This window comes from Anas acuta, chromosome 2, assembly GCF_963932015.1.
Source record: "Anas acuta chromosome 2, bAnaAcu1.1, whole genome shotgun sequence".
NCBI lineage: Eukaryota > Metazoa > Chordata > Aves > Anseriformes > Anatidae > Anas > Anas acuta.
This window is the reverse complement of record NC_088980.1, coordinates 85,627,501-85,654,599: the sequence shown is the minus strand read 5'-3', so window position 1 is coordinate 85,654,599 and position 27,099 is coordinate 85,627,501. Positions and strand designations below refer to the sequence as shown.

Sequence of the window (27,099 nt, the reverse complement as noted above, 5' to 3'; positions counted from 1 at the left end):
GAGTAAACTAACAAAAACTTCAGATTACTACATTGCTGTCATACAGAAGTCTACAGCAGTTGACTTCAGTCCCATGCATAGAAATATACAACTACAATACAACTACAGAAAAACACAGTAAAATACAACTACAGAAAAAACAGACTGTGAAAAAGAAATAACTGCTGGAGGGAGAGGACAGGAATAATAATAATAATAAACATTAAATAGCATAATTAAATAGCATAATACATGCACCTTGGCTTGTATCAGGAATAGTGTAGCCAGCAGGACCAGGGAGGTAATCGTACCCCTGTACTCTGCTCAGGTGTGGCCACACTTCAAGCACTGTATTCAGTTTTGGGCCCTTCACTACAAGAAGGACATCAAGGCCCTGGAGCGTGTCCAGAGAAGGGCTACAAAGCTGGTGAAGGGCCTGAAAAACAAGACCTATGAGGAGCAGCTGAGGCAACTGGGGTTGTTTAGGCTGGAGAAGAGGAGGCTCAGGGAAGACCTTATTGCTTTCTGCAACAACCTGAAAGGAAGGTGTGGGGAGCTGGGGGTCAGTCTCTTCTCACAGGTAACTAGTGATAGGACAAGAGGGAATGACCTCAAGTTGTGCCAGGGAAGGTTTAGGTTGGAAACTAGGAGATATTTCTCCTCAGAAAGAGGAGTCAGGCATTGGAACGGTGTGGCCAGGGAGGTGCTGGAATCACCGTCCTTGGTGGTGTTCAAGGAAAGGTTGAACCTGGTGCTTAGGGACATGGTTTAGTGGGTGATAGTGTAGGGGGATGGTTGGAACAGATTATCTTGAAGGTTTTTTCCAAACTCAATGACTCTGTGATTCTATAACAATCCTTGCAGGCTAGTATCATACAATACTGATGAAAAAGCAAAATGTACTGCATTAACTCCCTACTATGGAAGAGTCCCAAAACGTAATTGCTCTTCTTAAAAGTAGCAACCATTTTCTACAGTCAATTTCCATTCAATCCATGTCGATGAAACAAAGGATTACGTTTGTGGAATTTTACACGCACAACCAAGATGAAACTTCTCAGGGCTGCTGATTACAATTAACTGAACTAGGTTCCTGTTAACCTACATTCATCTCTGTGTTAGAATTCTAAAATCCTATCAAAGTATTACATAAATACAATATTTTGCCTTTCATTCATTATTTTAAAATTTTCAATTACTCTGGAGCATGAGGTTTTCCTGCATTTGCTACATTTTTTAGTATAACAATTTCCTCCCTCCCTCTACAGTTTAAAAATAGATGATGAATTTACATAAAGCCAAGCCTGTAATTCACAGAAGGAAAAAAAAGTTCTCTTGAGCCTATGGAAGAGAAAACTATACAATATCATCCAAGACAAAAATAACCCTATCATTTTAGTATAAGCAATTTGCTAGTACATGCATTTCTTTATTAAAAAAATAATAAAAAAAAGCATAATTTTATAATATATCTCTTCCTAAATTTCTTCTTTTAACTACCTATACTGTCTTTCTTTACATACCTCTCTCTCCCAATATACTTGTTAGCAAGATGCACTAATTGCTTTCTTGCCTTTACGTACATTCTTTTCATGTAAAGCTGCTACGATGATGCTCATTATGTTGAAAACTAAACAACATCTTTGAGAACTTAAAATAAAAAAACATAAATGACAGATAAACCAATGAGTTCCAAATGACAAAGCCTCTATTAAACAGATAAATGTACATGGTACTTATGCAAGGGTTTTTTTTGTTTGTTTCTTTTTTTAGGATTTTATTTGTAAGCTTTGTATGAACTACCTTCAGGACAAATTTTCTTGAATCAGTATTCACAAGGGAAGCACACATGACAGGCAATATCTACAAATATGAAATGATACAGCTCTAACCCTGTCTTCACCTTTTCATAAATTTCTTAATATAAAATGATTTCTTCAGCATCTACAGATTGCTATTACATTCTCCAGACTTAACTGCAACCACAATTTTTGCAATTGTCCTAAAACATCCTTTGTCTATGTCCTTGGTACAGCCTTGGTCACATTATTTTTACAGTGACAGTTCAGACTTCTTTATGGGCACAAGCCAAAAACCTGTGATAGCCACTAATTCCAATCTTTCCAAAGCCCTGCATAAGCAATTTGGAGCAAGAAAAACTGTGACCATGAACATCCTTAAACTATATCAGGATTTTAATGCTGTATTCAGAGACTAAATGAACACCACAACACCAAGACTTTCTAAGACCTTCTAACCTTCTCTAATAGAAAGATGAAGAGCTTGGGAAATGAGGGGCACTAATTCCCTCATCAGAGTGGGGTGGACTAGATAGCATCTCAAAGTAAGAAACATGATTGTATACATGTAAATTGACTGTGTGTATAGTTCAGAAAAGGAACTAAGATGTCACTTGCAATGCACCATAAGCTACATGTTATTTTGGTAAGATATTTTCTTAGGTGGTTTTCAGAAAATTCTTCTCCTTTCTTTCCTCAATCTTTTTGCAAGCACAGTTGACTACAAAGTAGGTTGTGGGTTTTTTTGTTTGTTTGTTTGTTTGTTTTCTTTTATTTGTTTATTTGTTTGGTTGGGGTTGGTTTTAAGGTAAAAGCCTCAGTTGCTACCTCTTATATTGCTCAGTGAAAGACTAAAAAACTGGGGTGGGGGTAAGCTTAATCAATTTTACTAGTACTGGAAGCCATATTAACAAAGGGAAAAAAAAAAAAAAAGGTGGGAGCATAAACATTTGATAATCTCTTCTCCTTGTTTACCAAATAGAATTACTAGAATTGTAAGAGATAGGAGATATTTCTGAGAACTGTCCATTTATGCCAGAAAGAAGCACTGACTTGCAGTTGACCAGCATTTTATTGTTGTCTATTCCCTACTTTCCAACACTGAAAGCTTGGAAAATTACATCCTCTTGGCAAAAAAAAAAAAATAATAAAAATAAAAAATCACATATTTATACACTAAATCTGTTAAAAAAAAAAAAATCATGAAACCAGGGCACTATAAGACTTAATGTTTCTTCAGCATTTTTTAATGGGAGAAACTGAATGGGCCAGCTGTTGATAATTTATACAAATTTTTGCTTGAGAACCCCCTTGTTGAAAACAGCTTGAGGACTGGTGGTAACGAAAAGTGAAGTGCTCCCTTGACTACTCTTAAACCTATGCAGATTTTAACTTCTACAACAACCTGCAGTTGGAGTTTCACAGCTTAACTATACATTGCAAAAATAATCCAGTTGCTGGTGTTGTATTTACATTTGGAATGCCACTAGGAGCTTCATGCTATACATGCTTTTCACAGTGGAATAGGCAATAAACAATTAATTGTACCCTCTTCAACTTCTCCATGACTTACTCCAGTAGTCTCCCTTCCAGGTTTTAAAATTCCTGTTCCTTTCTTTACATTGTTCTCAGTTAAACTCATTTTAGATACCAATATTTTAAAAAAGCATTCTTAAATTGATAGAATTAATTCTTTATAAATAAGTATTGTGACATTCTGTAGAAAAAATACTTCCTTTTCTTATTCTGGTTCACAGGAAAAAGAAAAACATATTTATTACAGACGCTTGACATGAACACCAGGTTGGCAGTTATAGGAAAAATCCTGCTCATTTCCCATTCAGGAACTGCACAACTGAAGACATTTCTCCTCATACCAACATCTTATTGACAGTTTGCAAACGATACCTCTAGATCTTCTATTTCAAATCTAAACTACATGACCATTACTCAGAAAAGAAAGCTGTGTGCACATCGGCATAGTCTTAGAGACTCAAAATGTTTCCATCCTGCTAGTTAATAAACAAGATAGTAGGTAGTCCACTCCATACTACCTGGATGCAAATTTTCACATAATCAGGCATTACAAGATCTATGGTTTTACAGTAGGAATGAGAGAGACAGTGATATGAACCAGGCAGTACTTTTCCAGCATAGACTGGAGAGATCTAGGGAAAAAGTCTTGTGTTTCTTCTAGACTGCATACCTTCTCTGTAGTCTAATCAGGGCTGTACTTAGTTCTGCAGTTCTGCACTGTGTATCTGAGCCTGTCTCTTGTCTCCTCTCAAAATATCTCTTCTTTCTGTCGTGTAGCATACTGAGTCTTGAGCACATAAATCAACTTGGACCTCTACTACTAAACCTAAATATCATAATTGTTACAGACTTGAATAGAAGACCAATCTACATTTCTTTAATAAAATGAAATTGTACATATATATTTTTAAAATGGAGATAGGCTACATATTGCAGCCTATATATATGATCAGTTATATTATATGATATATATTTAGTTATAAATTAGACTCAGTCTTCAAGCTCTCCTTTGTGGGCATTTAAAATTTATAATGAGACTTCTGTTTTTATAAAATGAAAAATTACAATTTTCATTTTATGGAACATTTCATAGGTGGCACCTCAAAAATGATTTAAATTTTATTTTTGGCCCACTAACCAGACAAGGATAAGAAGGTTCCTACTAAATAGTGTTTCACAGGTTCCTTTGAAAAGAGGTTCAAAGTTACAGTTTGCAGATCTGGAGACTGTACAGTCACTTTCCACCAAAATTCAGCTGAAATTGGGTCTCTTGATCCCTTCAGCTCTTTTGAAGAACTGAATCTCAAATAGATGAGAATGCTACATGAACCTTACAATGAGCCATAGCATGAAAGGTTTTTTAAAAAGCCAATGATTTCTATTGAAGTACTGAGATGGGGCAGCAGTACAGCACAAGGCCTTTCTATACTGATTTCCATTCTTTGAGTAATTATGTAAGAACTTTTTTTTGACCACTATACTTTACAGACATCATTACAGATGACTACCACTCCTTTTTTCTTTATAGAGTTACCCTAAGAGGTAGATAATAATCCTTCCCCTACAGTCTGGCATGTTTAACACATTTTGATGCAACTGTATAGAATAACATACCTCTACTGATCAGAATTTATATCTCAAGCTTATGGCAAATATGTTCCCTTTTAATTTTTTATTCCTCTTACTTCATTATTTCATTTGTTATTCGCTCCCAGTTGCATTAACTAATAATTGGAATGCAGCATTTCAGAAAGAGATTTAACAACATAGAAACATCATATACATAGGCTTAAGGGACAACAAAAGCTGATGAGTTTTGACCAAAAAAAAACAGTATATCTTACCTTCTCTGTCGAAGTGCCTTTCTTACCTATGATGGTTTTAATTTGTTTATTTCATTTTTTTAACATGTTCATTTTCATTATCTGTCACTGAATATATAACTGCTGGTAAACAAAATGGACTTGATTTTCCTTCCAGTAATACAGGTGAGGTAATTCTTTCCAGAATAGAAGCAGACCTACATGATTATGAAGCTAAATGTGGCTGTCCACATGGTACAGAAGATGAGACTTTCTTAAAAGATGTATTCCTCAACTGATGTTCCAAAATAGACATCCAATCCATTAACTATGACAAACTAATTTAAATCAATCTGGTCAACTTCAATCTATCTTTTTCATGCACCTCCAGCTGACGCACACCATTTTTTCAACAACCATCCCACTCTAACTTTTTACAATAAAATTACATGAAGCAAACATCGGGGCCTTCCAAACACTGCTACAGGTAAGACTACTGAAAATTCTCTACAGGGGAAAAAAAATGAAATCTCTCCCCTAGCAAAGAAAGGATTTGGAGATCAGATTAATCTCCTCTTAACAGTGGGTTTATGTGCTCCATACAGCATTGGAAAATTGTTCACTTAAAAAAAATAATATATATATATTTATACACACACACACAAACACACATATGTATGCATATAAGTACATATATATCGTATTTTTCTGACTTCACTTTCTTGCTAGGATTTCCCAATCAGGTCCCTCTCCATTAGGTCTCAACAGTATGATCAATCCATCCTTATTGTACCTCTCCAATAGAGAAACACATAAATAAATTTATTTCCAGTTCATAAAATCTACTTCTGCAGAGATTTACCCAAGATATTCTGCCAGAAATTTATATCAAGTGGCAAGATTTATATATGATAGTCCAACACTTCAAGTATTTGCCAAGCTCTATCTTGTTTATCATATTTTTATGTCATGCAGAGACATAAAATATAGCATTTCCACAACCCTTGGGATAACTATGATTTTCTTCAGTCCTAATGTGGATGATAAATTCCCAAATCCCCATGACAGATATAAAGGTAAAGGTACTTGAACATTAAATCCCTGAATGGGGTGTGTAGCACTATAGAAAACAAGTCAGCATCAACACTATTCATCAAGTGCAGGGAAACTAAAAATTGATTTTTATTAAAAATTATCATTAAAATACTTGATTTCATTTAAATTTAAACTTTCTGGAGAAATACATTAACTGTGATTTGTTCTTATAATACATTTAGGAAAAATAAAACTCCGGCCATCTTGAAAACTAACAATTATTCTTTTTTTGACTTGACACTTGGGATACTTTTATTAACGAATTTGTCTTCTAATACTCATAATTCCTTTCCCTTTTTCACTGATTTTCTTCTTCTTTATTCCTTCATTATTATATTATATTAATATTATATATATATTATTACACATATGAATGGTATAAGATCAAACTATGACAAAAATCTTGATGATGTACAACCTCTCCAGGTCTTCTACTGTGCTTAAAGAGGACAGAAACCCAACTTGAAAGTCTTCAAATTGAAAATGAAAAATTACAATTACTTTGTTTTAACTGAAAAAGGGCAATGCATAAACCAACGTGAACATCAAATATAAAAAAATAATAATACTATCTACCGTAGAGAAAGACAAACAGGCAGGAAGAAAGAAAAGAAAGCTACTCTAGTATTTTTTCCCCACAAGTTATATCGATGGAGAAAAGTAATTGAAGCTCTGAGTATAATTTCACATTTGTACATAACCATTCTACTGTATATGACCTTTTCAAATACTCTCAGAAATCAGTCATAAGCTATTTTTAAATTTCTCCAATACAAGCTAATTCTGCTTTAACAGAACCTCAAGAATGAAAGGAATTGGAATGAACATGTTAGCCTGAACTGTCAAACTCAGATTTCAAACTGGATTTCAACATCCTAAAAATTCATTGTGTTACCAGCTGATTCTTTGGCTGAAGCCATTACCACATATGACAGTTTGTAAAATTTGTTTTAACTAGTTCTATACAGTTCAAGGGTATGTGAATCAGAGAATTCACACACCAAAGATAAAAATCTCTCTTTTGGTATGTACAATAGTAAGATATACCAGTCTCTCCTGTTCCTCAAGTAACAGGATGCTATGGGACATTACATTGCAGTGCAAGTTTACAGGACGCTCTGGATTTAGTAGTGACAAACGAGTTCTAAATTCATACTCTTGTGTGTTAATCACCCCACTTAAGCAAGCCCCCAGTCATTTCCAAACACCTCAACCATAGCAAACCAATTTATACCTACTCCATAAGAATGTCCTTTGCAAGAAACTGTAACAACTGCTTATGGCATAGACAGTGAGCTGTCAATTCAAATTTTACCTTATTGCACACTATGTTCTTCAGACACATCTATTTAAATTAAAGTTTCACTTCCAAAGCCTTCCAAAAATCTGTGACGCTGGAATCTGACTTGAAACCATGACAAATTTTCACATTGAAACTTATTTTATTTAAAAACTATTTTTCAAGCAATATGAATAAACACAAAGGGCTATTACCATACTGTCTCCAATCCACAGCTGGAGGCAAATTCAGCCACAGAATCAAGTTATTGAGTTCATTTAAGTAGGATGGTAGTGAATGGAAACCCTTTTGGTTGTACCATACCTGGAAGAGAGAATGGAAATTGTGAATCAAACATGGGTTGAATCCAAACATTGATCTGAAAACTCCCATAATTTAAAGAATTGCATAAAGATATTAAAGATGAATTCTCCTTTTAAGACACACACTTTTAGAAGAAGAAGGTGATCTAGGTGGAACAGATTTAGATTAGATACAAAGAAGAAATTCTTTACTCAGAGGGTGGTGAAGCACTGGCACAAGCTTCCCAGAGAAGCTGTAGATGCCCCATCCCTGTAAATGTTTAAGGCCAGGTTGGATGGGGCTTTGAGAAACCTAGTCTAGTGGGAGGTGTCTCTGTCCATGACAGGTGGGTTGGAATTAGATGATCTTTAAGGTCCCTTCCGACCCAAACCATTCTGTGATTCTGTGATTTAATTTGTACATTTCTTTCAACAGAATCTAGCAGGGCAGAAAGTTGTCTTAATTATTAAACTACGATTCTCCATGTTAATGAAAAAGTCCTTTCCTTTATGTACATTTAGTCAAACGAATAATAGAGGAAAAACAATGTGAAAATAATATTGGCCAATTTAATTGAAAAAAAAAGAAAGATGAGAAAACCTGTTACAAGTGAAGAATATTGATTGTTGAAAATGCAAAGAGACTTATCAAAGTAATACCTGCAAGTGACATATAGCATAAAATATCAAAGAAAGTGAATGTGTCCTAGAAAATTGTGAAAGGAAAAAACAAGGAGACACTGCTTACACAGTGAAAGTATGAAACTATGCCATGAAGGACAAAGCCATGTCTCCATCTTCAACAAGCAATTGGTTTCAACATGGTTTCTTGAGCAAGGAGGAAAGGGAAGACAGATAAACTTTAAAGCAGACAACACAAGCCTTTGAGGAGCACAGGGAAGCATTTCTGCTGTAACATACGCTTTATCCTCTAATTATGCAGAATTGCCCCAGTTTGATTTATGTTTCCAAAATCCACACTTTCAGACCTTAGGTCTCCATGTGCTAGAATCAGTGCTGAAAGCCTGGTTATGTCCCCAAACTGAATATACTGAAGTATGAGTTTTGCTTTCCTGTTAGAATTCAATTCTATTTCTGTGCCTCCCTAACTGTTAAGCAAAGTGCCTTTGACCCTACATTATCCATACCGAAAAACAGGTCAAAGAAAAAAAGGTATGTTTTCAGTTTTGATGACGTTTCAAATCACCTTTGATTACTATCCACTCCCTCACTGCACAGCAATCTTTCATCTCCCTTTTTTATTTACACTGTTGAAAAATTCTTAACCTTTTTGTATTTGCTATCAGCTATTTGCTAATGTGCATTTTGGCCATCTTGAGTTGATGCTGGGCAATTTTCACTTTGTGTCTGGACTCTGAATCATATAAGAAAGTATATGTTTGTTGTTTTGTTTTTTAAATATAAGTTCTTGCCTTAACACCATTCTTCTAAGACTTCAGTTTTCCTAAATCCTTTCTGAAATTACCATCTATACAGTTCCATATTGAAAACTTACTTGAATAATGTTTTCTCATCACTTAGATGCTGTTCTGATGTAGTCCTTTTTCCATATATATATATATATCAGCCTCAGTACTGGTATAATATTCCAAATCTGTTTTTGTTCTTTGTTTATTGTTTTTAATTTACTTGCAGATAATACTTTTTTTTTTTTAATTTGTAGAATCCATCTACAATCCTTACTTAGACACAAGGTTGCAGACTTTGCTTTTCCTGCCATGTTCTTTTCCATGCTTCCCCATGCAAGTTGTCTAATATTCAGTTCTATTTCTGTCTCCTAATTGTTCTTCTCTTCAGATTTATTTTCCTGACTACCTATTTGCTCAGATGTCTGCATCACACTCTGTTGTGAAGCAAGGTCTGAAATACATTAATCATCCCATTCAGTTCCCTCCCACCTACCCTATATCATGCTTTCATACAGCAATCTGAGCTCCACTGTCGCTTCTCCTGTGCCTCTCACTCTTGAATCTTCTCTGCCATAAGCTCTGTTCAGCATTATTTCACAAATGAGCAACTTTGGTCAAATACCACTACTCTTCCTTGCAGTAGCTTTCACATTTTCTACTCTGTTCTTTACGTGATATTCACAGCTGCTTCAAATCTCATCAGCATTTTATGTCCTCACATTTAGAGGGAGAAAAAAAAAATCCTAAACTGTTTCCTCCTTTGCAAACTTGTATGCAACTCCTTTGTTCTCCTCCAGTTCAATGCCCACAGAACTGCACAGCCTAGGTCTCCCATTCTTTAATCAAAACACAACTTCTTAAAGAGATGAACTGAAATAAAACCTAAGTGTCCTGGGCAAAAGAGCAGATTCTTCCACTGCTGAATCTCCTGTGCAAATACAAACCAGGCCAAAAAACAAACATATGATCAAGGGTAAATGGTCTTTTTCACATACTGATTTCTTATTGTATCATATTTAAAAAATTTGTGCAGAATATAAATTTATAAATATGTTATGAAAATCCACTAAAATTGCGCTGATGGTATTGAAAAAAGTCAATTAAGAAAACAATAAAGCAAAAATCCAATGACATGTCCTCATTTAATTGAAGCAGTGCGAAGGTCTCAAGCATCCACAGAATACCTTAGAATTATAATAATGTGACCAATATTCAAACAAAAATACAAAAAAAAAATCCATAATAGAGCATTGTGTGTAACCATACATTTCAATATCCCACATAGTAATTAGAATTCTTCATTCAAGATGCATTATTTAACTGAATCAAACTACCAGGAAATAACCAAATTAAAACTGGTTATTTAATTGTTTATAATCTGGCAACAAGCAAAAGGAATAGTGTCTGAGGTTGCTCTCAGAAGATACATTTAAGTTTTTGTTTTTGTTTTTGTTTTGTTTTGTTTTTTCCTAAAGCCTTATGCTTTATTCTAAATTGATAGCAAAGCTAAAATATAAAAAAGGAAAAATATTATTTCAAGCTGAAATATACTTCATCTTTCTTGTGTATCTCACAGGTAATTATTTACAAATGGCAGGAAAGAGATCGGTATTGGAAAAAATATATAGAATGAGACAATTAATTTTGATTTTTATAATTTTATCATCTATCCATGACTGATAAAATTTGTTCCTAGGAAAAAATACTGTCCATCTCTACATTAAAAATAAATTCTGCAAAGACATGTTTCCCATTACTACATACCATCTTTATCTACCTTTAACATTCCAGAATTATGTTAGACTAATGTTTTGACTTACCTGTGGCCTATCAAGGAAAAAGGATGAGGAGGAGCAGAGAAATTGCTAATACCAGACAATGGGTATTAAAGTGGAGAGATATTTTTTTTCAAGTGAACTTTGTCTAGACACTTATACATGTACTATTACTAGGTAGTAAAGCCTCAAATCCCAACCTTTGAGACTGGAAAAATGCACGCTTCAAAATGCCATTTTAATAGTATAAGTTGTCTTTCAGGACCATTTAAAATTCCTACATATTCTTCCTGTATTCAGTTATGTTACATATAACAGCAACTTTGCCCACAACTAGCAAAATAAACGAAGGAATATACAGTTAGGGAAGAACAAACAAACAAACAAACAAACAAAAAAGTTAAGGAGCAGGTGTGCTCCATGGAGCAATGACCATCAATGAATGTCCATTGTCAATGGTTTTAATCAGCCAAATCTGGCATATTCTTTCTCATGTGTGAACACATAACTTTCTCTGTATGTACAATGCATATGCAGCACAGTAAAGTAGAAGACTGTTTCAGTATTCGAATAACTGTTTTATTTGAACTGGGAAAAAATGTCTGTTGTATTGGAGAATAACATATAAGGATTCAGACATTTTCTAAAATGAAATTAATTGTACAGTAAGTCAAATGCAAATTTCTCATTTTACTTCATACAAGACTATGTAAATGGTACATTCACTGTCTCATGAACAAGCCTGAAAGGTCAAAGTAAAAGTCTGGTCATTAATTACTAAAAGGTTAATGCAATAATTTGACATTGCATTAGTTGAGAGCCACTTCCAGGAGGTATTTTAGATAACACAGTGCCCTTTATAAATCTACTCCACTATTTTCTTTGGCTCTGAAATATGAAGCTTACTCACTAGCAATATAACTATAATTTATCCTTGTGCTGATGCCAGGTGGAGCTCTATGCCAAAGATATTAAAAAAAAAAAAAAAAAAAAAAAAGATAAAAAACACAGCATAGGCATGTCAAAACAAAAGTCTAAAATTATTAAAGACATAGGACAAAAACAGCAAAAATAGCAGTCAGAAAAACACATCTTACTGCAATCCTCTAGGACTTCAAGTTCCTAATTAAGGATCAATGGAACTGGGTTTCAAACCTATGAGAAATCTGGAGGTAGAAGAGGATTACAAATGACCTAAATGAAAATATATATTAGACAAGGTGTGGATATGAGAAAGAGATTGCTATTCAAAACTACAAGGAAAAAGCATTGTAAACAGTCAACAATCTTGCAAAATGAAATGTGAAATTATGTTGGCAAGGGAGAATATCTGCATCTTGTTTTAACTACAGTTTGCCCCAAAAGGGATTTGGTATAGAGCTTAATTATACTGTTGTTTCTCTTCTTCATTTGAAAGAGTAAAAAAAATCTAGTGTCTATAAAATAATATAAAGGAGGAAGCACCTTTCTTTCATATTCTAATTTGAAATGCTAAAGGTCAAGCTTCACAGCTTCCTCTGGCAATAAATGTGTTTTGCTTGGATACAGAAATAGAGGCCTCTCACTGAGATTCTTCATAATCTCCTCACAAACTATTAATGGTCTCATTAATAGTTTGAGTAGACCTCATTAATGGTCTACATTTGAATGGACCTCAAAAAAAAACTTTCAAAACATTCCCTATGGAAAAAATAAAAAAAATAAAAATAAAAATAAAATAAAATAAAATAAAATAAAATAAAATAAAATAAAATAAAATAAAATAAAATAAAATAAAATAAAATAAAATAAAATAAAATAAAATAAAATAAAATAAAATAAAATAAAATAAAACAAAACAAAAAATGCTTTGCACTGATAATTCCCTTTTAGCTTCTAGATCCTACTCCAAGTTTTCACACTGTCCTTACAGTGTGTACCAGAATGTCTCAAGGAAAAGCTCCTGACTTCAGTTGCACTTAGAATAATCCTTCTGTTCCTGGCTCTTGGGAGAAGTTCCACACAGGAAACAATGGCTACATGTAGCATTGCAAGACAGAATGATCCACTGTCAGAAGAGATTCATAATTCACAATCTGACCAATTTCAGCAAGGTGCAAGTTTCCCTGGGATAAAAAGGGGAAGCTGCTCATATTTGAAAAAGAAGAATTATAAATGCAAGGTAGTACACTTGTCACGCAGAAGTAATATTCCCAGAAATTATATCTTGATTTTTGAGGATTTTTCATCTTAAGGATAAGAGGGGAAAAAATAAGGAAAGAAATGTAGTGAAGAAAAATATTTATTTCAGAAACAAAACAAGCATCAGTAACAATTAATATCTGAGAAGTTCAATGGACATTCTTCAATTCTGACATTAAGTTTTTGTAGAACACAAACAAATAAAGAAATTTGAAATACCTAAAAAAAAATTTAAAGGTGAGCTCAGACAGACTTCGAAAGAGGTTCACAAGAAAACAACAGAAACTGTATCATTCAACTCTTTTTTTTTCAGAACACAAGGGAATATTTATATAATTATGAAAAGAGAAATGGACTATACTAGTCAGAGAGTTTTTCTCCCAATTTTTAAATGCAAGGATTTCATATAATCATTTATTATTTACTAATTGCAATGAAGTCTGGAGACTGAAGAGGTAATACATACACAGACATGCAACCCTTACCTTAGCCAGAGGCTTAGACTTGATCTTATTCAATTTTTGTTCTTGAAATGCAGAGACTTTCCTCCCTCCAAAAGACCAACCACCGTATCTGTTAATAGACAATAAGGTAACAGCATGACTTAAGCTCTGTCTTCTTTAGCAATCTTTTCTTGCAATGATAAAGTGGAAATATCTATATTAACACTGTATTTGTCAACTGAACTCATTGCATGGCAAGAGCCAGTGTATACCTGGAAGCAATTGTCATGCAGCTGCTGGAGAAAGCTCTGAAAAGTCACCATGGAGGGGACTTAGCCTGGCAGTACACCTTAGTAACATCCAATAAAGGCAACTGCCCTTTACACTCCCAGTAACACAGAGATGTGATTTGGATTAGGAAGGACTGTGGCTTTGTTTTTTTTTGTTTGTTTTGTTGTTGTTGTTTTTGCTTGTTTTTATATATATAAGGGATAAACCACACAGACATTTTAGGGTTACCTTGCTTTGTTGGAAGACCTCACTAAATATTCTTCCACAAGTAACCCTGACAGATTATACAGAATATATCCTTTCTTATTCTTCACATAGCGAACAGAGGTGTTGAAACTTGGACACATCTGGAAAACAGCATAACAAAATATTTAATACATAAAATAAGTACAGGGCTCCTTAAAAATCAGTGGCATGACATTTAGCCATTTTTTAAAAAATTTGCACACAGTTTTTACAGCATTGCTTGTCAACTGGATTTGCCTCTTTCAGCTTTGATAACTTTTCAATAAATTACATGTGGTTTTATGTTTATAAGGCATCTCAAATAATTGTAGCTGTCACCTACACGTGAGAACCATCTTTGATTTCTCTTGCAACCCTATAAGTCATTTTTTAAAAGATTAAAACTTAAAAATAAGTTTAGAAAGGTTTATAGCAATGAAAAAGGCAACAAGACTTCTATTCAGTTCTTGTTCCTGAAAATTAAAAAAAAAAAAAAAGGCACTACATGAATCTGGATGAAAACAAAACTTTGATTCATGTACTATGCTTCTAAAAGTTTCACTGAGGGACTGCAGTAGAGAAAAAGGGAGATGTTTTCTAGCAATTCAGCGGGACATTCTCACAACCAAAGAAGAAGATGTATTATGATAAGATACCTGGGAAACCTCATTAAGTATATAATGACGTTTTATAACCTTTTTTTTTTTTTTTTTTAACAAAACCTGAAAATTTGTAATGCTCATTTGACATCTCAACGATCCACAAGCTAAAATTCACTCTTTAGTGAAGACATTCTGGTTTACCATAGCTCATAAATAAAATTTTTGTTTCAGTTGTCAAGTGACTTCTCTCCTTCGAATTTCCACAGTTGATGGGCCTCTCCCTGAGCTTGAGTTTCCATTGCCACTTTATTTAAGCTTCTTGTATTCTAAGTATCTTTCTATAGCATTAGAAGAAAACTTGTTCCTTGCCCAAAAAAAAAAAAAATAGTTGCCCCTTCCACATTTCCCAAAACTATATTGCTACATTTCAGATGCAATTCTTACTGTAAATAACTTATCTCTTTCATAAAGATATAAATAGTTAATGCAATAGTCCCATCCAGGCAAATAAATTAGACAGTTCAGACTCAGCTTCATATTCTCGTTTATTACTCACTCTAAGAATCAACCTAAGCTGAAAAACTCACCAGTCAAGGAGGTCAGAAATTCATTATATTTTTCAAAATCCATTCTTTCCTGAAGAACTGTTTTATTTTCAGATATACAGTCCAATGCAAAAGAAAACTCTTAGTCAGATCTACCAGATTCCCTGGTAGCTTGCCCTTTCCCTTCGGGACTAGGTAGTCTACCACATAATCAAGTTTTATCTTTGTTTTATCTGACTATTTTTTAAGCAATGTCCTATACCAGGTTTAAAGTTCCATCTGCTGGAAAGAGTTCAGCTGTCTTTGATTTCTTTTACTTCAGGTCAATCTATAGCCTTCTCCAGTATGTATATATATACATGCACACACACACATACATATATGCAACAAAAGCATGCTTGCAACCTCCTTCCCTGAAGACTTCAAAATATGTAGGCCAAGCATTAAATGAAACAAAGAAATAACTCATCAGAAACAAAAAAAAAAAGCCAGTGCTCTGAGGGTTTACTTCCTCATCTCTTTCTCTACCTCTTCAAAAAGAATATTCAAAGTATTATACATGTATAACACACACGCATTTTTACATAAATACATGCACACACTTATACATGGACATACCTCCTGTTCAGACACACATCTACATGAATCCTGGGGTAAAGAAGATTCCATCTGCCAACATGAATTATTTTTTCTAATGGGAATAAACATAATGATAGACACAGCCATTATGAGAAAAGCGTATATGACTCTACAGAAGAAATCCACAGAGTAACAAGTATATCTGTAATCTTCAGCAAGTTCTTAGTATTTTATCACAGTGGCAGCTGTGTCTGAAGGTATATCAATTTTGCTCATTTGAGTCAAGGTGGATTCACAAGAAATATTTACATGAGTACAGCAACAAATGAGCTACATGGTTTGTGTTTGCATCAGTAAGTTAACTAAAGCATAGTAGCCATTTTGTACTCCTGACTTTTGACACCTGGAATTCTTCCTACCATTGTAATTAGTGTCTAACCTACATTCACATGGACAACAGACTTGATCAAAATCCTCCTGAAATAAATGGTAAAGCTGTCACTAAATTCTAAGGGATTAGAATCAGACCTTTAACAATGAAGCCTACTTACATATTCTACTTAGATACTAGCTCCTTCGTCAAAGAGGATTTGACATTAACCTCACACTGCCAATAAAAGCCTAAGACAGTCCACACTACACAGCAAAATATATTGAATTTACCACTTCTTTACAACATTTGTTTTTATCTATTATTTTACCTTTTTTTTTTTTTAATATATGCATTCAGCAAAATTTGTTCCTAGTCTCAATTTAAGGCTAATTAATTTTTATTGTTACATTTCATGGAAAACATGCTAGATTTATTGATTTCTTCACTACTGTCATAGTCTCCATTTCAAATTAGCAGCAAGTGTTAAATCAATATAGAGCATTTTGAAGTAGTTACATCAGTAGTTACCCTTGGTTAGAATGTATGCATGTATGGTCCCAGTCAAAGAAATATCTCAGTAGAATCTGAGAAAGGTTTCCTAGGTTATCATCTTCAGTGCTGTTCAAAGTGGGCCACGGCATCGGTGGGTGGAAAGGAGAAAGAAACACAAACGTTACAATGTCTAGTTCTATTAACTTTAAGCCTCATGATTGTACATGTTTACCAAGAAATTAAAGAACTTTCAAATCCATGCATAGGAAACATACCAAAACAACAAAATGATCTCATTTCAAAAACTGCTTGTGAACATGTAAAGAAACCTCAATACAAACATGCATTCCTAACAGCACATTTTAGGTGATCTACGTTTCATTTATAAATTTAAACATCACCACATTATCTTTATGAAGATACCTGGATAATTGTCCAGTAGATAAAATAATCTGTGTGACATCAGCCACTTGCCGAGGTGATCAGCTCCGGGGCAGACGCATTCTGCAGCGGAGCAGGGTATCAGACAGGCAGGGCTAAATTTTCTGGCACCGAGCCCACTCGAGGGAGCCGCCAGGACCCGGCAGCCCTCGTGAGGGAGGTGAACGAGGTGAGAAGGAGGCATAGGCGGAGCCAGCAGCACCCCCTCCCCGGCTGGCCGTTCATAAGCTGCCCCTAGGGAGCACAGTGAACAGGACGGGCAAACAGGGCGTGGAGTGTCAGAAGGGAGTGGCACAGCAGTTCGCACAGGCAGGGCAAGCAGGAAGGGCAGAGTGCGCCCCCCCTGCCCATATGAACACCTCCTCTAATGGTGGTCTGCCACTTGCTCAGCTGCAATGGTGTACACCAGGCACAGGTGCCCTGCTAGACCTTCTCTTCACAAACAGAGAAGGACTGGTGGGAGATGTGGTGGTTGTAAACTGTCTTGGGCAAAGTGACCATGAAATGGTAGAGTTCTCCATCCTTGGAGAAACCAGGAAGGGGACCAGTAAAACCGCTGTATTGGACTTCTGGAGGGCTGACTTTGAACTGTTCAGGACACTGGTTGGTAGAGTCCCTTGGGAGGCGGTTCTGAAGGGCAGAGGAGTCCAGGAAGGCTGGGCACTCTTCAAGAAGGAAATCTTAATGGTGCAGGAGCGGTCTGACCCCACATGCCCAAAGACGAGCCGGTGGGGAAGAAGACCAGCCTGGCTGAACAGAGAACTGTGGCTTGAGCTTAGCAGGAAAAAGAGGGTTTACAGTCTTTGGAAAAGAGGGCAGGCCACTCGGGAGGACTATAAGGATGTTGCACGGCAGTGCAGGGACAAAATTAGAAAGGCCAAAGCTCATCTGGAGCTCAATCTGGCTACTGCCGTCAAAGACAACAAAAAATGTTTTTACAAATACATTAATGCAAAACGGAGGACTAAGGAGAATCTCCAGCCTTTACTGGATGCAGGGGGGAACGAACTTACAAAAGATGAGGAAAAGGCGGAGGTGCTTAATGCCTTCTTTGCCTCAGTCTTTAGTGGCAAAACCAGTTGCTCTCTGGATACCCAGTATCCAGAGGTACCAGAACTGGTGGAAGGGGATGGGGAGCAGAATGTGGCCCTCACTATCCATGAAGAAATGGTTGGCGACCTGCTATGGCATTTGGATGTATGCAAGTCGATGGGGCCGGATGGGATCCATCCGAGGATACTGAGAGAACTGGCAGAGGAGCTGGCCAAGCCCCTATCCATCATTTATCAGCAGTCCTGGCTATCGGGGGAGGTCCCAGTCAACTGGCTGCTAGCAAACATGATGCCCATCTACACAAAGGGCTGGAGGGCAGACCCAGGAAACTATAGGCCTGTCTGTTTGACCTAAGTGCCAGGGAAGCTCATGGAGCAGATTATCTTGAGTGTCATCACGCGGCACTTGCAGGGCAACCAGGTGGTCAGGCCCAGTCAGCATGGGTTTATGAAAGGCAGGTCCTGCTTGACAAACCTGATCTCCTTCTATTACAAAGTGACTCGCTTGGTGGATGAGGGAAAGGCTGTAGATGTCGTCTACCTTGACTTCAGCAAGGCTTTTGACACCGTTTCCCACAGCATTCTCCTCAAGAAACTGTCTGCTCATGGCTTGGACTGGCGTACGCTTCGTTGGGTTAGAAACTGGCTGGATATCCGGGCCCAAAGAGTTGTGGTGAATGGAATCAAATCCAGCTGGAGGCCGGTCACTAGTGGCATTCCCCAGGGCTCGGTACTCGGGCCAGTCCTCTTTAATATCTTTATCGATCATCTGGATGAGGGGATCGAGTGCACCCTCAGTAAGTTTGCAGATGACACCAAGTTAGGTGAGTGTGTCAATCTGCTCGAGAGTAGGAAGGCTCTGCAGGAGGATCTGGATAGGCTGCACCAATGGGCTGAGGTCAACTGCATGAAGTTCAACAAGGCCAAGTGCCGGGTCCTGCACCTGGGGTGCAATAACCCCAAGCAGAGCTACAGGCTGGGAGATGAGTGGTTGGAAAACTGCCAGGAGGAGAAGGACCTGGTAGTATAGGTGGATAGTCGGCTGAATATGAGCCAGCAGTGTGCTCAGGTGGCCAAGAAGGCCAACGGCATCCTGGCTTGTATCAGAAACACTGTGACCAGCAGGGCTAGGGAGGTGATCGTCCCCCTGTACTCGGCTCTGGTGAGGCCGCACCTCGAGTACTGAGTTCAGTTTTGGGCCCCTCGCTACAAGAAGGACATCGAGGTGCTCGAGCGGGTCCAAAGAAGGGCGACGAAGCTGGTGAGGGGCCTGGAGAGCAAGTCCTACGAGGAGCGGCTGAGGGAGCTGGGCTTGTTCAGCCTGGAGAAGAGGAGGCTCAGGGGCGACCTTATCGCTCTTTATAAGTACATTAAAGGAGGCTGTAGAGAGGTGGGGGTTGGTCTGTTCTCTCATGTGCCTAGTGACAGGATGAGGGTGAACGGGCTAAAGTTGGGCCAGGGTTGTTTTAGGTTGGATATTAGGAAGAACTTCTTTACTGAGAGGGTTTTGAGGCATTGGAATGGGCTGCCCAGGGAAATGGTTGAGTCACCATCCCTGGAGGTCTTTAAAAGACGTTTAGATGTTGAACTTAGTGATATGGTTTAGTGGAGGACTTGTTAGTATTAGGTCAGAGGTTGGACTCGATGATCTTGAGGTCTCTTCCAACCTAGACAATTTTGTGATTCTGTGATATGCACTGAACACAGAATAATTCAGAGATGACATACAGGTACTGTAGACAAAAAAGTATAATACAAAATAGTCTATTTGGTTTCAAAGCTTAATAAAAATAGAAAGTAGAGGTTCAGTTAGAAGAGCACCAGGCTTTCTCAGTGCTCTATGGCACTGTCAAAGCTGAGAAATTTTGAGAAAATTACTTCAGACCTAATCAACTTGAAGTTGAAGCAAGCAAATGTTTGTTTAAAAGCACTTAGGCATTTACATATAAATGGTCATGACTTGTATTGAAACAGATTGCCCAATCCATTCTGCCCCAAAATCTTTGTCCTTTCCTCCAGTAAAACCTTTGCACAATGCTTTTCCATTTTTATTTGCCCCTCATAATAATCTATTAAAATGAGCTAAACAACTGGAACATAAACAGCTGTTGAAAAAAAAAAAAAAAAAAAAGTAAACTATTATAAGAAATATTCATTAAAATCTGAGAACTCAAGGGTAAAGATCCTGGAACCCTCGATATTGACGAAGATTGATGAGCCCCTTACCTAAAGAAGGATTCTGCATTCTTGTAAAGTCTTGGTGTCAGCTTGAGAGAAGGATAATCAATAGCCAGCGGCTTCACACTAAACAAGGCCATTGCCAGTGCAACAAAGACGACGGGCAGCAGTACATTTGACAGACTTCCTCTCCAGTCTCGCCTGGCGTGGTGAAACCTCTTCATCAGAATGGCAACTATTTGTGCAAGAACAAGACTGGCTCCACATACACGTGAGGCCCCTGTAACTGAGATATCTGTGTGACAAAAACAAAACAAAAAACAAACTTCTGACAAACAAGGAAAATCAAATTAACCTTGTTTTTATTACATTTTAAAATACAGATCACTATAGCCTTTTTAACAGAAAAGCAAAACTATAAAAATTTAAAGTGTTCTCCTGGATGAAGCAGTATGAACCTCTCCCCACACACCATTATAAATAATTAGCTCAGCCTACAAAGGGAAAAAACAGATCTACAGTCAAGGTATCTTTGTAGCTACCTGTACACAGCTAAAGGAGTACTTAATACCTATTGCCCAGGGGTCTTTGTCCAGGGGTACAACAATTTTTTGTGCATTGCCACTTTTGCCCTAGATTAATGACTGGCAAACACGGCCTGTATTAGCACCAAGTTCGTGATCCACCCTGACTGAAATCAGTGGCAACTTTTCCACAGGATTTCAACATGACATCTTCAGAGTATATAACAGAGAATCATAGAAGCTAGAGAGGTGGATTCTTGTAATAACATTCCCTTCATTCTTGTGCCCATAGAGGACTGCTAACAGTTATTAATGTGCTCATCAAAGCAATTTTCATAATCCCAGCTCATGGGCTGTCCCTCATATTCCCATGGGAGTGTTTCCGCAGCTTATTAACATCTCACCAAACACACATTTCCCTGATATGCTCTACCTGAATTTCATTTTGTTGCTCTTTGTTAAACACTTTTGAGAAACACCAATCCCTTTGCCTCCATTTTAGATCCCAGTGCCTTTTAGGTATGTGCAGGCTATTACCACCACCTTCTGTGGCCTTGCCAAACTGAACATACCTTCAGCCTCTTTTCCTCCTTAGGGAATAGCAGTCTCCTGTAGATTTATTACCACAAGTATTTGCACTGTAGCAAGACTAAAAAGACTGTTTATCATAGTGCTCAAAGACATACCATATTTTACGATCCCTTGTGATTTGTCTCTTACTGCCTTCTGTTCTGTGTACTGAGACAACTATAAACAGCATTTCCAAGTTACATTTTAACAACTGCTTCTATGAGAGCCTTCATATAACTTCAAATTAACTGCCCTTCACTTTGCACTGTTTCTTCTGGTTTACTAGAATTTTAATCCCAGACGACAGAGCTGTGGGATAAAAGAGGGGAGGAGATGACAGAAAAGACAAGTTGAATTTCCAACAGAGTAGCCATTGAACAATGCAGCTCAAACTCTGTGCTCTGTAACAACCAGTATGTGGACTGTAAACTTGCCATTTCTTATATTAAAAATTACATGTACTTTTTATGGAAGATTTTGATCATACATCAAGTAGACATGTTATGGCAAATGGCAGGGTTTGGGCATACAGAAGAGGAGGAAGTCAAGTAGGACTTCATGGTGACATGGGATACCTTGTGAACTTCCCAACACAAAGACTTCTGGAAAAGATAAAGATCACATCCACCTTCAAGATAAGCAAAAAGGAGGATCCTGGTAAATAAATGCTGATCAGCCTCAGTCTCTGGGATGGTTACAGATGAAATCCTCAAGGAAAACACACACAAGTTATGAAAAACAAGGTGCTTGGGAATACGCAGCAAGGCTTTACCAAGGTCAAATCCTGCCTGACCCGAGAGCTGCAAAGACAGGACATGTTTGGTGAATAAGAGATGATCAATGGACGATGTTTCCCTTGACTGAACATAGCCTGTGACATGGCCTCCCGTAGCATCCTTAGAGCAAAAAGGGTGAGGAAGACTATAAGGACCACTGACCATACTGCTCTGCACCACACTATGGGCTGGAGTAGCAGTACTGTGTCCAGCCAAGGAACAGTTGGCTACTAATGCTGTCCATCAGAGTCAATGGTGGGGAAAACACTGGCTGACAGCTCTGGTTAGCACATGCGTGTGTACACAGCAACACCAGGTGGGGGCCTCACTGTTTGAAGGTGACTGTGGGGCTCGGCACTGGGATGAAGGACACCTTCTAGCAGGTTTGGTGGGCAGAGTCAGTTCAACAGCAGCACCCAGGGGCCCTAGTGGCACCAGGGAAAAGGGTCACTTCTCAGGGAAAAAACAAAGAAGAAAGCAAATGATGCAGCAGAGGAAACTCTGACACAATAAATATATGAGGGAAAAAAAAAATTGCTGTCATGGAGACCAACACATCTCAAAATCAGGCGGGACAAGACCCTGAATAACCGCTCTAACTTGAGCTGCTTTGAGTAGGTGGTTGGACAAGATAATCCCCAAATGTTTCTTCAGACCTTAGTAGCTTCTGTTTCATTTAGATTTCAATTACTTCTAAGTAATTAATTTTACTTTTATTTCTAGAAAATAAAACAATAGTTATTATTTTAATTCTGCAACTGAATGGCTTTTTTTGTTTGTTTGTTTTTTCCTACAGATCCCTATAGAACAGAAATTCTGTCTGTAAGCAGTTCTAATCACAGCTGTATCTTACTAATTTGACAGCTGGTAGAAATGGCAGTTAGGATTTTGGTCCATTATGGAGAAAAAAGCCACAAAATTCAGATCCTGGTCCAGTATTGAAATGCCCCACTCAAGAACAGTTACATTTGGGGTTTGGAACTTGGCTTTTCTATAATTTAGGTAGTAGCAGAAGACAATCTTAGTAAAAGAAGAAATTCTTTTTCAAGCAAACTTCTTATAAATGTATTAAGCTTTTTGAATTATTATAGTGAGATTTTCCACAGTTGACTCAATACAGAAATTGAGACACTTGGAAGCAGAACAATTTGCAAAGGATGGGTGTTTTTAGAATAAATGAGATCCTGTAAGCTTTTCCAGCTGAGCATTCCTGAAATTGTAAAATATACTCTCTCTCATTTATCAAAGCAGTGAAACGCCAGAAAAGGACAGAGAAGCAGCACAGAATAAAATATTTGCCATAGTCCCAGACCTGTTCACAGATTATAAACTTGAAATGTGAGTGAAAAATGCTTCAAAAATATTTGCCCCTTTGAATCTCTGAAAGAAGACTATGACAATTATTTTATAGGGGCAGAAGCAAATGGAACAGAGAGAAATGATAAAAAAATAATTCAGATTGCAATAGGAAAAGAAACTGTCACCCTGAATAAAAACAATGGTTCATTTTGTCCAACATTCTGACTTTTACTCAGTATTGCAAAAACTAGCCAGCCAAGATATATCACAAGAAGATACATTATATTAAAAGTATTTATTTGCCTTAGGCATTTTTTTTCCTTTTTAAATTGATTGTCTTTTATAAGTATGTATTTATTATTTCAATTTATCCACAAGGAAGGTGTCAAATGTCTTTCTGAATCAAATTTCAATCTTTGTGACCTTAAATTCTGTCATTCCACTGTGTTTCAAGATAAAAAAAAAAAAAAAAAAAAACTTGTTTTGAATTTACTATGTCCGATGGAACTGGATACGCTCCTAAATCTTGCTCTGGGGAGATAGGTTACAGAAGTTCCCAATCTATCTTCTGCATAAACAATCTCAAGCTCTCAGTATCCTCTTATAAAAATCTTTATAGTTCTAATCAACCTCCACCACTTGCCTCAAGTCCTCTTATATTATTGCTGTATCAGTTTTGAGACACTGTGTTCAGCACTGCTGCTTATCACAAGTGCAAGCACTACTGATTTATACAATAGTTTTATGCATTCTTGTACTGATCACTTGTGTTTTCTAGGCATTGTACAATTTTGTTTGGCTGTAGACACACAGTACCCAATATAACTTTTGAGATTCCTTAGGTATTAAAACACTCGGAAAAATAAGAACTTGAATAATATTTATCCATACATCTGACATTTAACCTTTCATGTTCAATAATCCTATATGCAGTATCTACTTTACTTTTGTTTTAACTAGAACCTAGAAAATTATATTTTGCTTTATAAAGAGTGTAAGTAATTTACCACCATAAACGGAGCACAAATTTATGGGAACAATTTCTGATTATGACTGGTAATCATACAGTCTAGAAGACTAGAATAAGACCAGCTGACCTCTCTGTTATGAAGTCAGTTTTTATGCAGAAAGCTTATGGAAATATTCTCATTAATAATTTAGATCATAAAATTAAAAATCTGACCCAAATGTTAGAAGCTGTCTTTCTTGACTTATGATTGCAATTAAATGCAGGAAGTGCAATTATGTTCACAATTAAGTTGTACTTCCCAACCATCCAGACACTCCTTTATATTTTGGAAAAGATTCTTGGTGCTTTCCAACTCTTATAGTTAATATCAGGGAAACAGAACATTAGTCCTAAAATTTCAGAACAAATATTATGAAAATCTTTATAGACTGCTCTACAGTTAGTAGTAGAACCAAAAATTAAAAATTCAACTTCATATTCTGGGCCCTGGACTTCAGAATGAGTCTCAGTGGGCCTGAATATCATTAAGACAGAATAACTGAGATCTAGGTACCTGTAGACCTCATCAGTAAAATTAACATATTTTAAAGCCAAAGCACAGTTTTCTGTCACTAAACAATCTTGTAAAGAATCCCCTTTCACAACTCAAATCTACCAAATCTCTTCAAGCCAGACAGTTGACTGATCAGAGAATTTCCTTCCTTTATCAAACACATTCTTATTGCTTAAGATGCCATGTTTAATATTTTAGCAATGTGTAGTGCACTGAGAGAACAGCACGAAATACACAACTGATCTGTGATGGAAATCCTAGAAAGAACCAACATAACCAGAAAAATATTTTGAAAAACATATTGAATACTCTTACCTGCACCCCCCAGTTCAAACCCACAACCCAAAAAAAATCGACAGAAAAGGACAGACAAGACAGACAGCAAATGGCAGACTTGTAACCTCCTTAAGCCACTCATTTTTGCATTCTGCAGAGAAATGAGCATGAATAAAAACTCATCTGTAGGCAAGATTAGGAAAGGAATAGGGCAAACCTCATTCAAACTACCTAGTTTTCTATTTAGAAGAAATGAATATTCACATCAGGCCTACCCACAGCAACCTGTAAGGGACTTAAGAACTGGTTAAGCACCATTATACTTAAAGAGATGAGAGTACTAGAGGAAACGTATCTGTCTTTCACTGCCTTAAAGGAAAGATACAGCCATAGAATTCTATGAATGGTTTGGCCTCCAGCTTTCCTGTAGGCCCTCTTTAGGTACCAAAAGGCTGCTATAGCATCTCCCCAGAGCTTTCTCTTGTCCAAGATGAACATCCCCAGCTCTCTCAGCCTTTCTTCATCAGAGAGGTGCTCCAGTTCTCTGATTGTCTTGATCGGAGGACCTCCTCTGGACTCTTTCCACATACTTCTTACGTTGGGGGCCTCAGAGCTGAACACAGTACTCCAGGTGGGTTTGCACAAGAGCAGAGAAGAAGGGGAGAGGAGAATCACCTCTCTCAACCTGCTGGCCATGCTTCTTTTGATGCAGTACAGGATATGTTTTGCATTCAGGCCAATGGCATCCTGGGGTCTATCAGAAGGGGTGTGCTTAGTAGGTCGAGAGAGGTTCTCCTCCCCCACTACTCTGCTCTGGTGAGACCACATCTGGAATATGGCATCCAGTTCTGGGCCCCTCGGTTCAAGAAGGACAGGGAACTGCTTGAGAAAGTCCAGCAGAGAGCCACCAGGATGATTAAGGGAGTGGAGCATCCCCCTGGCGAGGAAAGGCTGAGGGAGCTGGTTCTCTCGCTTGGAGAAGAAGAGACTGAAGGGTGACCTTATTAGTGTTTATAAATATGTAAAGGGTGAGTGTCAGGAGGATGCAGCCAGGCTCTTCTTGGTGATATCCAAAGGTAGGACAAGGGGTAATGAGTGCAAGCTAGAACGTATGAGGTTCCACTTAAATAGGAGACAAAACTTTTTTATGGTGAGTATGACAGAGCACTGGAACAGGCTGTCCAGGGGGTTGTGGAGTCTCCTTCTCTGGAGACATTTAAAATACACCTGGACGTGTTCCTGTGTGACCTGATCTAGGTGTTCATGTTCCAGCAGGGGGATTGTACTAGATGATCCTTCAAGGTCCCTTCTGATCCCTAACATTCTGTGATTTCCAGCTCACACTGAGCTTCTCATTCATCAACACCCCCAGGTCTTTCTCCTCAGGGCTGGTCTCAGTCCATTCTCTTCCGAGCCTGTATTTGTGCTTGAGATTGACTCAGCCCAGGTTCAGGACCTTGCACTTGGCCTTGTTGAACCTCATGAGGTTCCCAGAGGCCCAACTCTCAAGCCTGTCCAGGTCCCTCTGGATGGCACTCCTTCCCTCCAGTGTGTTGACCACACCACACAGCTTGGTGTCATCTGCAAACTTGCTGAGTGCACTCAGTCTCACTGTCTACATCACCAACAAAGATGTCAAATGGCATGGGTCCCAGTATGGACCCCTGATGAACATCAGTCATTACTGATCTCCACTTGGACACTGAGCAACATTTTGAGTATGACCATCCAG

General features: G+C 37.4%; 1 protein-coding gene across 1 annotated transcript in view; it reads right to left on the bottom strand.

The window, feature by feature from the left end:
- Nucleotides 1–27,099, bottom strand: part of ABCA13 (ATP binding cassette subfamily A member 13) — a 191,189-nt gene that overhangs the window by 53,523 nt on the left and 110,567 nt on the right. The window contains exons 42-47 of the mRNA XM_068671052.1: nt 20,448–20,694; nt 16,765–16,854; nt 15,903–15,975; nt 14,141–14,259; nt 13,664–13,751; nt 7,706–7,814 (exon numbers count right to left, since the gene is read on the bottom strand). Coding sequence (XP_068527153.1) covers nt 7,706–7,814; nt 13,664–13,751; nt 14,141–14,259; nt 15,903–15,975; nt 16,765–16,854; nt 20,448–20,694 — 726 coding nt within the window. The remainder of the gene's footprint in view (nt 1–7,705; nt 7,815–13,663; nt 13,752–14,140; nt 14,260–15,902; nt 15,976–16,764; nt 16,855–20,447; nt 20,695–27,099) is intronic.